Source organism: Oncorhynchus masou, chromosome 29 (genome assembly GCF_036934945.1).
Source record: "Oncorhynchus masou masou isolate Uvic2021 chromosome 29, UVic_Omas_1.1, whole genome shotgun sequence".
NCBI classification, from domain to species: Eukaryota; Metazoa; Chordata; class Actinopteri; order Salmoniformes; family Salmonidae; genus Oncorhynchus; species Oncorhynchus masou.
In genome coordinates, this window is record NC_088240.1 from 1,994,200 (window position 1) to 2,010,211 (window position 16,012).

General features: G+C 46.9%; 1 protein-coding gene across 1 annotated transcript in view; it reads right to left on the reverse strand.

Annotated features, from left to right (window-relative positions):
• The window catches only part of LOC135521386 (insulin-like growth factor 2 mRNA-binding protein 3-B), a 107,204-nt gene extending 91,214 nt beyond the window's left edge, over positions 1-15,990 (reverse strand). The window contains exons 1-2 of the mRNA XM_064947287.1: positions 15,622-15,990; positions 14,697-14,757 (exon numbers count right to left, since the gene is read on the reverse strand). Of these exons, the coding sequence (XP_064803359.1) occupies positions 14,697-14,757; positions 15,622-15,796 (236 nt within the window). The 5' untranslated portion in view covers positions 15,797-15,990. The remainder of the gene's footprint in view (positions 1-14,696; positions 14,758-15,621) is intronic.
• Positions 15,991-16,012: the final 22 nt, after the last annotated feature.

The following is a 16,012-nucleotide window of genomic DNA, read 5'->3' on the forward strand; positions in this document are numbered from 1 at the left end:
GGACTCTAGACGCTGACATGACTCTAGACGCTGACAGGACTCTAGACGCTGACGGGACTCTAGACGCTGACGGGACTCTAGACGCTGATGGGACTCTACACGCTATCAGGACTCTACACGCTATCAGGACTCTACACGCTGACAGGACTTTACACGCTGACAGGATTCTACACGCTGATAGGACTCTAGACGCTGACAGGACTCTACACGCTATCAGGACTCTACACACTGACAGGACTCTAGACGCTGACAGGACTCTAGATGCTGACAGGACTTTACACGCTGACAGGACTTTACACGCTGACAGGACTCTACACGCTGACAGGACTCTACACGCTGACAGGACTCTACACGCTATCAGGACTCTACACGCTGACAGGACTCTACACGCTATCAGGACTCTACACGCTGACGGGACTCTACACGCTATCAGGACTCTACACACTATCAGGACTCTAGACGCTGACAGGACTCTAGATACTGACAGGACTTTACACGCTGACAGGACTCTACACGCTGACAGGACTCTACACGCTATCAGGACTCTACACACTATCAGGACTCTAGAGGCTGACAGGACTCTAGATGCTGACAGGACTTTACACGCTGACAGGACTCTACACGCTGACAGGACTTTACACGCTATCAGGACTCTACACGCTATCAGGACTCTACACGCTATCAGGACTTTACACGCTATCAGGACTCTACACGCTGACAGGACTCTAGACGCTGACGGGACTCTACACGCTATCAGGACTCTACACACTATCAGGACTCTAGATGCTATCAGGACTCTACACGCTGACAGGACTCTACACGCTGACAGGACTTTACACGCTGACAGGACTCTACACGCTGACAGGACTTTACACGCTGACAGGACTCTACACACTGACAGGATTCTACACACTGACAGGACTCTAGACACTGACAGGACTCTACACACTGACAGGACCCTACACACTGACAGGACTCTACACACTGACAGGACTCTACACACTGACAGGACTCTACACGCTGACAGGACCCTACACTCCTGTATCCCTGTCTCCTTCCCCCTATACATATCTACCTCCATCACTCCAGTATCCCTGTCTCCTTCCCCCTAAATATATCTACCTCCATCACTCCAGTATCCCTGTCCCCTTCCCCCTAAATATATCTACCTCCATCACTCCAGTATCCCTGTCCCCTTCCCCCTAAATATATCTACCTCCATCACTCCTGTATCCCTGTCTCCTTCCCCCTATACATATCTACCTCCATCACTCCTGTATCCCTGTCCCCTTCCCCCTATACATATCTACCTCCATCACTCCTGTATCCCTGTCCCCTTCCCCCTATACATATCTACCTCCAGATGCTATCAGGACTCTACACACTGACAGGACTCTACACGCTGACAGGACTCTACACACTGACAGGACTCTACACGCTGACAGGACTCTACACGCTGACAGGACTCTACACACTGACAGGACTCTACACGCTGACAGGACTCTACACGCTGACAGGATTATACACGCTGACAGGACTCTAGACGCTGACGGGACTCTACACGCTGACAGGACTCTACACGCTGACAGGACTCTACACGCTGACAGGACTTTACACACTGACAGGACTCTAGACGCTGACAGGATTCTACACGATGACAGGATTCTACACACTGACAGGACTCTACACACTGACAGGACTCTACACACTGACAGGACCCTACACGCTGACAGGACTCTACACACTGACAGGACTCTACACGCTATCAGGACTCTACACACTGACAGGACCCTACACGCTGACAGGACTCTACACGCTGACAGGACTTTACACGCTGACAGGACTTTACACGCTGACAGGACTTTACACGCTGACAGGACTCTAGACGCTGACGGGACTCTACACGCTATCAGGACTCTACACACTATCAGGACTCTACACACTGACACTGACAGGACTCTAGATACTGACAGGACTCTACACGCTGACAGGACTTTACACGCTGACAGGACTTTACACGCTGACAGGACTTTACACGCTGACAGGACTCTACACGCTGACAGGACTCTACACACTGACAGGACTCTACACACTATCAGGACTCTACACACTGACAGGACTCTAGATACTGACAGGACTCTACACGCTGACAGGACTTTACACGCTGACAGGACTTTACACGCTGACAGGACTTTACACGCTGACAGGACTTTACACGCTGACAGGACTTTACACGCTGACAGGACTCTACACGCTGACAGGACTCTACACGCTGACAGGACTCTACACACTGACACTGACAGGACTCTAGATACTGACAGGACTCTACACGCTGACAGGACTTTACACGCTGACAGGACTTTACACGCTGACAGGACTTTACACGCTGACAGGACTCTACACGCTGACAGGACTCTACACGCTGACAGGACTCTACACACTGACACTGACAGGACTCTAGATACTGACAGGACTCTACACGCTGACAGGACTCTACACACTATCAGGACTCTACACGCTATCAGGACTTTCACGCTGACAGGACTTTACACGCTATCAGGACTCTACACACTGACAGGACTCTACACACTGACACTGACAGGACTCTAGATACTGACAGGACTCTACACGCTGACAGGACTTTACACGCTGACAGGACTCTACACGCTATCAGGACTCTACACGCTGACAGGACTCTACACGCTGACAGGACTCTACACGCTATCAGGACTCTACACGCTATCAGGACTCTACACGCTGACAGGACTCTACACGCTATCAGGACTTTCACACTGACAGGACTCTACACGCTATCAGGACTCTACACGCTGACAGGACTCTACACGCTGACAGGACTCTACACGCTGACAGGACTCTACACGCTATCAGGACTCTACACGCTGACAGGACTTTAGACGCTATCAGGACTTTAGACGCTGACAGGACTCTACACGCTGACAGGACTCTACACGCTGACAGGACTTTAGACGCTGACAGGACTCTACACGCTGACAGGACTCTACACGCTATCAGGACTTTAGACGCTGACGGGACTCTACACGCTGACAGGACTCTACACACTGACAGGACTCTACACGCTATCAGGACTCTACACGCTGACAGGACTCTACACGCTGACAGGACTCTACACGCTGACAGGACTCTACACACTGACAGGACTCTACACGCTGACAGGACTCTACACGCTGACAGGACTCTACACGCTATCAGGACTCTACACGCTGACAGGACTCTACACGCTGACAGGACTCTACACACTGACAGGACTCTACACACTGACAGGACTCTACACTCCTAAATATATCTACCTCCATCACTCCAGTATCCCTGTCCCCTTCCCCCTAAATATATCTACCTCCATCACTCCTGTATCCCTGTCGCCTTCCCCCTATACATATCTACCTACATCACTCCTGTATCCCTGTCGCCTTCCCCCTATACATATCGACCTCCATCACGCCAGTATCCCTGTCCCCTTACCCCTATACATATCTACCTCCATCACTCCTGTATCCCTGTCGCCTTCCCCCTATACATATCTACCTCCATCACTCCTGTATCCCTGTCGCCTTCCCCCTATACATATCTACCTCCATCACTCCAGTATCCCTGTCCCCTTCCCCCTAAATATATCTACCTCCATCACTCCTGTATCCCTGTCTCCTTCCCCCTATACATATCTACCTCCATCACTCCAGTATCCCTGTCCCCTTCCCCCTAAATATATCTACCTCCATCACTCCTGTATCCCTGTCGCCTTCCCCCTATACATATCTACCTCCATCACTCCAGTATCCCTGTCCCCTTACCCCTATACATATCTACCACCATCACTCCTGTATCTTGTCCCCTTCCCCCTATACATATCTACCTCCATCACTCCAGTATCCCTGTCCCCTTACCCCTATACATATCTACCTCCATCACTCCTGTATCCCTGTCCCCTTCCCCCTATACATATCTACCTCCATCACTCCAGTATCCCTGTCCCCTTCCCCTATACATATCTACCTCCATCACTCCAGTATCCCTGTCTCCTTCCCCCTATACATACCTACCTCCATCACTCCAGTATCCCTGTCTCCCTCCCCTATACATATCTACCTCCATCACTCCAGTATCCCTGTCCCCTTCCCCCTATACATATCTACCTCCATCACTCCAGTATCCCTGTCTCCTTCCCCCTATACATATCTACCTCCATCACTCCAGTATCCCTGTCTCCTTCCCCCTATACATATCTACCTCCATCACTCCAGTATCCCTGTCCCCTTCCCCTATACATATCTACCTCCATCACTCCAGTATCCCTGTCCCCTTCCCCCTACACATATCGACCTCCATCACTCCAGTATCCCTGTCCCCTATACATATCTAACTCCATCACTCCCGTATCCCTGTCTCCTTCCCCTATACATATCTACCTCCATCACTCCAGTATCCCTGTCCCCTATACATATCTACCTCCATCACTCCCGTATCCCTGTCTCCTTCCCCTATACATATCTACCTCCATCACTCCAGTATCCCCTTCCCCCTACACATATCGACCTCCATCACTCCAGTATCTCCTTCCCCCTATACATATCGACCTCCATCACTCCAGTATCCCCTTCCACCTATACATATCTACCTCCATCACTCCAGTATCCCCTTCCCCCTATACATATCTACCTCCATCACTCCAGTATCCCTGTCTCCTTCCCCCTACACATATCTACCTCCATCACTCCAGTATCCCTGTCTCCTTCCCCCTACACATATCGACCTCCATCACTCCAGTATCCCTGTCTCCTTCCCCCTATACATACCTACCTCCATCACTCCAGTATCCCTGTCCCCTTCCCCTATACATATCTACCTCCATCACTCCAGTATCCCTGTCTCCTTCCCCCTATACATATCGACCTCCATCACTCCAGTATCCCCTTCCCCCTACACATATCTACCTCCATCACTCCAGTATCCCTGTCTCCTTCCCCCTACACATATCGACCTCCATCTCTCCAGTATCCCTGTCCCCTATACATATCTACCTCCATCACTCCAGTATCCCCTTCCACCTATACATATCTACCTCCATCACTCCAGTATCCCTGTCTCCTTCCCCCTACACATATCGACCTCCATCACTCCAGTATCCCTGTCCCCTATACATATCTACCTCCATCACTCCAGTATCCCCTTCCCCCTATACATATCTACCTCCATCACTCCAGTATCCCTGTCCCCTATACATATCTACCTCCATCACTCCAGTATCCCCTTCCCCCTATACATATCGACCTCCATCACTCCAGTATCCCTGTCCCCTATACATATCTACCTCCATCACTCCAGTATCCCCTTCCCCCTATACATATATACCTCCATCACTCCAGTATCCCCTTCCCCCTATACATATCTACCTCCATCACTCCAGTATCCCCTTCCACCTATACATATCTACCTCCATCACTCCAGTATCCCCTTCCACCTATACATATCTACCTCCATCACTCCAGTATCCCCTTCCACCTATACATATCTACCTCCATCACTCCAGTATCCCCTTCCACCTATACATATCTACCTCCATCACTCCAGTATCTCCTTCCCCCTATACATATCGACCTCCATCACTCCAGTATCCCTGTCTCCTTCCCCCTACACATATCGACCTCCATCACTCCAGTATCCCTGTCCCCTATACATATCTACCTCCATCACTCCAGTATCCCCTTCCACCTATACATATCTACCTCCATCACTCCAGTATCCCTGTCCCCTTCCCCCTATACATATCTACCTCCATCACTCCAGTATCCCTGTCCCCTTCCCCCTATACATATCTACCTCCATCACTCCAGTATCCCCTTCCACCTATACATATCGACCTCCATCACTCCAGTATCCCTGTCCCCTATACATATCTACCTCCATCACTCCAGTATCCCCTTCCACCTATACATATCTACCTCCATCACTCCAGTATCCCCTTCCACCTATACATATCTACCTCCATCACTCCAGTATCCCCTTCCACCTATACATATCTACCTCCATCACTCCAGTATCTCCTTCCCCCTATACATATCGACCTCCATCACTCCAGTATCCCTGTCTCCTTCCCCTACACATATCGACCTCCATCACTCCAGTATCCCTGTCCCCTATACATATCTACCTCCATCACTCCAGTATCCCCTTCCACCTATACATATCTACCTCCATCACTCCAGTATCCCTGTCCCCTTCCCCCTATACATATCTACCTCCATCACTCCAGTATCCCCGTCCCCTTCCCCTATACATATCTACCTCCATCACTCCAGTATCCCTGTCCCCTTCCCCCTATACATATCTACCTCCATCACTCCAGTATCCCTGTCCCCTTCCCCTATACATATCTACCTCCATCACTCCAGTATCCCTGTCCCCTTCCCCCTATACATATCGACCTCCATCACTCCAGTATCCCTGTCCCCTATACATATCTACCTCCATCACTCCAGTATCCCCTTCCACCTATACATATCTACCTCCATCACTCCAGTATCCCTGTCCCCTTCCCCCTATACATATCTACCTCCATCACTCCAGTATCCCCGTCCCCTTCCCCCTATACATATCTACCTCCATCACTCCAGTATCCCCGTCCCCTTCCCCCTATACATATCTACCTCCATCACTCCAGTATCCCTGTCCCCTATACATATCGACCTCCATCACTCCAGTATCCCTGTCCCCTATACATATCTACCTCCATCACTCCAGTATCCCCTTCCACCTATACATATCGACCTCCATCACTCCAGTATCCCTGTCCCCTATACATATCTACCTCCATCACTCCAGTATCCCCTTCCACCTATACATATCTACCTCCATCACTCCAGTATCCCCTTCCACCTATACATATCTACCTCCATCACTCCAGTATCCCCTTCCACCTATACATATCGACCTCCATCACTCCAGTATCCCTGTCCCCTATACATATCGACCTCCATCACTCCAGTATCCCCTTCCCCCTATACATATCTACCTCCATCACTCCAGTATCCCCTTCCCCCTATACATATCTACCTCCATCACTCCAGTATCCCCTTCCACCTATACATATCTACCTCCATCACTCCAGTATCCCCTTCCCCCTATACATACCTACCTCCATCACTCCAGTATCCCCTTCCCCCTATACATATCGACCTCCATCACTCCAGTATCCCCTTCCACCTATACATATCTACCTCCATCACTCCAGTATCCCTGTCCCCTATACATATCGACCTCCATCACTCCAGTATCCCCTTCCCCCTATACATATCTACCTCCATCACTCCAGTATCCCTGTCCCCTATACATATCTACCTCCATCACTCCAGTATCCCCTTCCACCTATACATATCTACCTCCATCACTCCAGTATCCCTGTCCCCTATACATATCGACCTCCATCACTCCAGTATCCCCTTCCACCTATACATATCTACCTCCATCACTCCAGTATCCCTGTCCCCTATACATATCTACCTCCATCACTCCAGTATCCCCTTCCACCTATACATATCTACCTCCATCACTCCAGTATCCCCTTCCACCTATACATATCTACCTCCATCACTCCAGTATCCCTGTCCCCTATACATATCGACCTCCATCACTCCAGTATCCCTGTCTCCTATACATATCTACCTCCATCACTCCAGTATCCCCTTCCACCTATACATATCTACCTCCATCACTCCAGTATCCCCTTCCACCTATACATATCGACCTCCATCACTCCAGTATCCCTGTCCCCTTCCCCCTATACATATCGACCTCCATCACTCCAGTATCCCTGTCCCCTTCCACCTATACATATCGACCTCCATCACTCCAGTATCCCTGTCCCCTTCCCCCTATACATATCGACCTCCATCACTCCAGTATCCCTGTCCCCTTCCACCTATACATATCGACCTCCATCACTCCAGTATCCCTGTCCCCTTCCACCTATACATATCAACCTCCATCACTCCAGTATCCCTGTCCCCTTCCACCTATACATATCGACCTCCATCACTCCAGTATCCCTGTCCCCTTCCCCCTATACATATCGACCTCCATCACTCCAGTATCCCCTTCCACCTATACATATCTACCTCCATCACTCCAGTATCCCCTTCCCCCTATACATACCTACCTCCATCACTCCAGTATCCCCTTCCCCCTATACATATCGACCTCCATCACTCCAGTATCCCTGTCCCCTTCCACCTATACATATCTACCTCCATCACTCCAGTATCCCCTTCCCCCTATACATACCTACCTCCATCACTCCAGTATCCCCTTCCCCCTATACATATCTACCTCCATCACTCCAGTATCCCCTTCCACCTATACATATCTACCTCCATCACTCCAGTATCCCTGTCCCCTATACATATCGACCTCCATCACTCCAGTATCCCCTTCCACCTATACATATCGACCTCCATCACTCCAGTATCCCCTTCCACCTATACATATCTACCTCCATCACTCCAGTATCCCTGTCCCCTATACATATCGACCTCCATCACTCCAGTATCCCCTTCCCCCTATACATATCTACCTCCATCACTCCAGTATCCCCTTCCACCTATACATATCTACCTCCATCACTCCAGTATCCCTGTCCCCTATACATATCGACCTCCATCACTCCAGTATCCCCTTCCACCTATACATATCTACCTCCATCACTCCAGTATCCCCTTCCACCTATACATATCTACCTCCATCACTCCAGTATCCCCTTCCACCTATACATATCTACCTCCATCACTCCAGTATCCCCTTCCCCCTATACATATCTACCTCCATCACTCCAGTATCCCCTTCCACCTATACATATCTACCTCCATCACTCCAGTATCCCCTTCCACCTATACATATCTACCTCCATCACTCCAGTATCCCCTTCCCCCTATACATATCTACCTCCATCACTCCAGTATCCACTTCCCCCTATACATATCTACCTCCATCACTCCAGTATCCCTGTCCCCTATACATATCGACCTCCATCACTCCAGTATCCCCTTCCACCTATACATATCTACCTCCATCACTCCAGTATCCCTGTCCCCTATACATATCTACCTCCATCACTCCAGTATCTCCTTCCCCCTATACATATCTACCTCCATCACTCCAGTATCCCTGTCCCCTATACATATCTACCTCCATCACTCCAGTATCCCCTTCCCCCTATACATATCTACCTCCATCACTCCAGTATCCCCTTCCACCTATACATATCTACCTCCATCACTCCAGTATCCCCTTCCCCCTACACATATCGACCTCCATCACTCCAGTATCCCTGTCCCCTATACATATCTACCTCCATCACTCCAGTATCCCTGTCACAGCAATGGGTGGGCATGGGAGGGCATTGGCCTAACCACTTGGGAGCCATGCCCAGCCAATCAGAATGAGGTTTTCCCCGCACAAGGGCTTTATTACAGACAGAAATACTCCTCAGCACCCCCCCCACCCCACTACAGTGCTTTATTGCAATAACCTTTAAATCTAGTTAATTAACATGAGTTAATATGTAAATATATACCATTAGAAAATTATGAACATGTAAATGATCTGCATTTTTTTTCCTTCTAATTATACATATAATGACGCAAATTAATGGATGTTAATTTATACGGATAATAAGCTATCTACTAATACTTTTCAGAAACTGCCCTGTACTCTGTTTAAATATGTTTAATATGCTTTAAGTTAGAATATGACAATATATCAAATTACTATAAAAGACGAAGTGAAAACACAAGATGTGTGTTCAGATACATTTTCATCTTTCCACATGAAGAAGTAAGTTTCCATCCGAATGTCAATGTTCATAATACACAATAAGAATAAATGCAACATTCAATAATAACTTGTATTTAATATGGGAAGTGTTTCAAAACTCCACTTGTTCGTAACCCCGTCCTTTACTAACACGTAGAAAGGCATTGCATGTGAAGTCATATATTTATTACAATGAAATACAATATCATTCAATTGCCAAAGATGTAATCCTCATTCAAATGTACAGCACAGGGGTAGAGAATAAGCTATTGTTGGTGTCCTCCCCATATTGTAGAGAATCACACTAACTCTGTCCTCCCCATACTCTGTCCTCCCCATATTGTAGAGAATCCCACTAACTCTGTCCTCCCCATATTGTGGAGAATCACACTAACTCTGTCCTCCCCATATTGTGGAGAATCCCACTAACTATGTCCTCCCCATATTGTGGAGAATCCCACTAACTCTGTCCTCCCCATATTGTGGAGAATCCCACTAACTATGTCCTCCCCTCCCCATATTGTGGAGAATCCCACGACCTCTGTCCTCCCCATATTGTGGAGAATCCCACTAACTCTGTCCTCCCCGTATTGTGGAGAATCCCACTAACTCTGTCCTCCCCGTCCTCCCCATATTGTGGAGAATCCCACTAACTCTGTCCTCCCCGTATTGTGGAGAATCCCACTAACTCTGTCCTCCCCATATTGTGGAGAATCCCACGACTAACTCTGTCCTCCCCATATTGTGGAGAATCCCACGACCTCTGTCCTCCCCGTATTGTGGAGAATCCCACTAACTCTGTCCTCCCCGTATTGTGGAGAATCCCACGACCTCTGTCCTCCCCATATTGTGGAGAATCCCACTAACTCTGTCCTCCCCATATTGTGGAGAATCACACTAACTCTGTCCTCCCCGTATTGTGGAGAATCACACTAACTCTGTCCTCCCCGTATTGTGGAGAATCCCACTAACTCTGTCCTCCCCGTATTGTGGAGAATCCCACTAACTCTGTCCTCCCCGTATTGTGGAGAATCACACTAACTCTGTCCTCCCCATATTGTCCTCCCCACTTCACATGGGCAGAGAAAATAACAATCCTTTCTTTACAACAAGCAGGGGTTGAAATGGCATGTGGTGTGGTGAAATAAACTTGATAATCCCAAACGTTTCACTACAAATCCACCATAATTACTGTCATAACAGTATTGAAAATACATACAAAAATATACAAATATTTTCCTATTTTACCAAATCAAAGATGAAAATCAGACGCTCACTTTTCTCTCACATTTTGATCAAGTCTGAATGAAAGTAGTGAGACAGAAATAGATGTGAATACATGTGAAGACAGTCTGGCGTTCCATACCATGTGCTTATTCCAGGGAGTGGCATAGAAGAGAACATAGGCAGCATTGATGCGTCCATGACACAGGCTGGCAAATCATATAGAGACAGTCCTCGAAGCACTGGTGCAAAAGGAAGGTTTTTGAAAGGGCTACACAAGATATATATATATACAGTCCCAGTCAAAAGTTTGGACACACCTAATGATTCAAGGGTTTTTCTTTATTTTTACTATTTTCTACATTGTAGGATAACCATGAAATAACACATAATGGAATCATGTAGTAAACAAAAAAGTGTTAAACAAATCAAAATATACTTATATATACAGTGCCTTGCGAAAGTATTCGGCCCCCTTGAACTTTGCGACCTTTTGCCACATTTCAGGCTTCAAACATAAAGATATAAAACTGTATTTTTTTGTGAAGAATCAACAGCAAGTGGGACACAATCATGAAGTGGAACGACATTTATTGGATATTTCAAACTTTTTTAACAAATCACAAACTGAAAAATTGGGAGTGCAAAATTATTCAGCCCCTTTACTTTCAGTGCAGCAAACTCTCTCCAGAAGTTCAGTGAGGATCAAGGCACTGTATAAGGAACATATTTGACCAAGAAGGAGAGTGATGGAGTGCTGCATCAGATCACCTTGCCTCCACGATCACCCGACCTCAACCCAATTGAGATGGTTTGGGATGAGTTGGACTGCAGACTACTTTTTTGTTTACTACATGATTCCATTTGTGTTATTTCATAGTTGACATCTTCACTATTATTCTTTAATGTAGAAAATAGTACAAATAAAGAAAATCCCTTGAATGAGTAGGTGTGTCCAAACTTTTGACCTCAGATCCTCAAAAAGTTATACAGCTGCACTATCAAGAGCATCCTGACTGGTTGCATCACTGCCTGGTATGGCAACTGCTCGGCCCCCGACCGCAAAGCACTACAGAGAGTAGTGCATATGGCCAGTACATCACTGGGGCCAAGCTTCCTGTCATGCAGGACCTCTATACCAAGCGGTGTCAGAGGAAGGCCCTAAAAATTGTCAAAGACTCCAGCCACCCTAGTCATAGAGTGTTCTCTCAGCTACCACACGGCAAGCGGTACTGGAGCACCAAGTCTCGGTCCAAATGGCTTCTTAACAGCTTCTACCCAAGCCATAAGACTCTGACATGAACAGCTAATCAAAGGGCTACCCGGACCCCTCTGCTGCTACTCTCTGTTTATAATCTATGCATAGTCACCTTAACTCTACCTACATGTACATATTACCTCAATTACCTCGACTAACCGGTGGCCCCGCACATTGACTCTGTACTGGTACCCCCTGTATGTAGCCTCCACATTGACTCTGTACCAGTACCCCTGTATATAGCATCCACATTGACTCTGTACCGGTACCCCCTGTATATAGCCTCCACATTGACTCTGTACCCTGTATATAGTCTCCACATTGACTCTGTACTGGCACCCCCTGTATACAGCCTCCATATTGACTCTGTACCCCCTGTATCTAGTCTCCACATTGACTCTGTACCGGTACCCCCCTGTATATAGCCTCCACATTGACTCTGTACCGGTACCCCCTGTATATAGCCTCCACATTGACTCTGTACCGGTACCCCCTGTATACAGCCTCCATATTGACTCTGTACCCCCTGCATATAGTCTCCACATTGACTCTGTACCGGTACCCCCCTGTATATAGCCTCCACATTGACTCTGTACCGGTACCCCCTGTATATAGCCTCCACATTGACTCTGTACCAGTACCCCTGTATATAGCCTCCACATTGACTCTGTACCGGTACCCCCTGTATATAGCCTCCACATTGACTCTGTACTGGTACCCCCTGTATACAGCCTCCATATTGACTCTGTATCGGTACCCCCTGTATATAGTCTCCACATTGACTCTGTACCGGTACCCGCTGTATATAGCCTCCACATTGACTCTGTACCGGTGCCCCCTGTATACAGCCTCCATATTGACTCTGTATCGGTACCCCCTGTATATAGTCTCCACATTGACTCTGTACTGTAACACCCTGTATATAGCCTCCACATTGACTCTGTACTGTAACACCCTGTATATAGCCTCCACATTGACTCTGTACCGTAACCCCTGTATATAGCCTCCACATTGACTCTGTACCATTGACTCTGTACCCCCTGTATATAGCCTCCACATTGACTCTGTACCTGTATATAGCCTCCAACTCTGTACCCTGTATATAGCCTCCACATTGACTCTGCACCTGTATATATCCACATTGACTCTGTATATAGCCTCCACATTGACTCTGTACCGTAACACCCTGTATATAGCCTCCACATTGACTCTGTACCGGTACCTCCTGTATATAGCCTCCACATTGACTCTGTACCGGTACACCCTGTATATAGCCTCCACATTGACTCTGTACCAGTACCCCCTGTATATAGCCTCCACATTGACTCTGTACCGGTACCCCCTATATATAGCCTCCACATTGACTCTGTATCGGTACCCCCTGTATATAGCCTCCACATTGACTCTGTACCGGTACCCCCCTGTATACAGCCTCGCTATTGTTATTTTACTGCTGCTCTTTAATTATTTTTTACTTTTATTTATTTTTAACCTGCTCCTAAAAAGGTCTGTGCACGGCCCTGCCTTGGCCCTGCCTTGGCCCTGCCTTGGCCCTGCCTTGGCCCTGCCTTGGCCCTGCCTTGTCAGAGGGGTATTCTGCATGCAGGAGAGGCTCCCAGCATCGGTGAGAGGGGGAGGTAGGGGAGGAAACACATAAAGCAGAGGTCACTTCCCAAGCGTTTGAATATTTACCTTCATGTCAAACAATGCAGTCTTTTGGAAATCCCTGAGGTGGTGCATGAGGAAGGGAATTGTTGCTTCAAACGTGATTAATCAATCAGTGATTTTGAGCCAATGAATCAATCAAGTGTTTCTGAACCAATGAATCAATCAAGTGTTTCTGAGCCAATAAATGAAAACCAACTACAAAAAAACAGCACACAAAATGAACTACAAAGTGTTGACAAATGTATGCATATGTGTTTATAATCTAGTATTTGTATGGGCCACCTAAAACCAGGAGTAGGCTCTGAACATGGATTACATCATTCCCTGAGGCCATTGATACAGGAAGTGCTACACTTCACCCATTTTATATATAATAAATGTATAAAGTGTTATTCCATTGCATTTACATCGAAAATGTTCTATTTAAAACAACTTCTGGACTGATACAAATACTTAGATCATATTTGCATTACAAACAAAACAAAAACAACATGTCAATCAGTTGCACAGCTATGCTACAGGTTTGAGGACAGTTGTCCCAGAGTCGCACTGGTTAGAGTTTGGCCGGTGTAGGCGTCATTGTAAATAAGAATTTGTTCTGAACTGACTTGCCTAGTTAAATAAAAAATAAAACAGACAGGGACAACAGACAGATAAGACCAGGTGATCAGATATAAAGAAACATTAATAAATAAAGAATTACCGTAGCTTTTTGGGAACAGAGTAGTCTACCTCAAGCACCTTCCCATGTAATTCAACTTTACCTGTAAGGATGAGACAAATATGGCATTGTTAACAATGTAATATTGCATATGGCTACTGTAGCATGTTGCCATTGACAAGACTGATAATGTAGGCAATAAGGATCTGCTTTTCTTTGTAAGAATGTAAGATTAGAGGTGAGCCTGAGAGAGAGAGGAATGCCTTGCTCTCTTTCCTATGTGTTCTTTATGTCCATAAATCTGTTGTGTTTCTGTGTAGAACTACTAAACTCCGACATGTTTCCCTCTTCTAGCAGCGTTGTCTTCTAGCAGCGTTGTCTTAGTGGCCTGGCGCAGCTCAGAATAAGCCTCTCACCTCGCCCCCCCAGCTACCTGTTTATTCGCTCTTATCTCCGGACCCCCATCACCTACCTTTAAGACACCTCGTAAAAACATACCCAGGCTTCATAGGAACATGGCTTTGACACATTCTCTACGGTTACTTTGGTCGGTTCTTTTCAATAAAATCAAGAAAAATATACTGAAAAATAATGATGCCTTCCCGAACATCAGAGCATCCCGTACATTCCAATGGTTGATTACAAAGTAGCGCCCGTCTGTAATTTACAAAATATAACTATTATGCGATAATTACGTTACAATGAGTCCTGTTTCAGTTACGCATACAGGGATGACATTGGTGAGTGTATATGATCTGTAATTTGCGATATATTTGTTTGACCATGACGGAGTGAGTGTAAGTCAACTCTGGCACTAATGTAACAGCGCGTATCCAATACAGTCCCGAGCCAAAAACGGGTTAGGTAATAATAATTATTTATCGTTTATTTTCCCACTAATTATTTTGAGCGTTTCAGCCCAGTCGCTGAGACATTCCTGCATCAGCCCCTGCAGACAGACACTTACCAGAGAGTGCCTCAATAGCTTTTATGGCCCAGTTTTGGTCGGGGAAGTCCACAAAAGCATAGCCGGATTTGAGCAGAACCTGCTCGGCCCCAGGCAGCTTCTTCTCGCCAAAGAGCTCCTTCAAATCCTCGACTGTGACCAAAGGACTCAAATTCCCCACATATAGTTTGTTCATGATCTTAAGGCAAATCTTTGATATGGAATCAAATCACAAGGAAATGAAATTCAACTGTAAAGTATTTTTATAAAATAAGAAAATACAAAATAAAATAGAAAAATCTGGCAGAAAAAAGCAATCACCCCCCCAGATGCAGTCGACCCCCAGCTCGAAATGTGCTCTGGACAAACTATTTTTACTGGGATTGAAAAGTGTCGTTACGACGCCACTCTA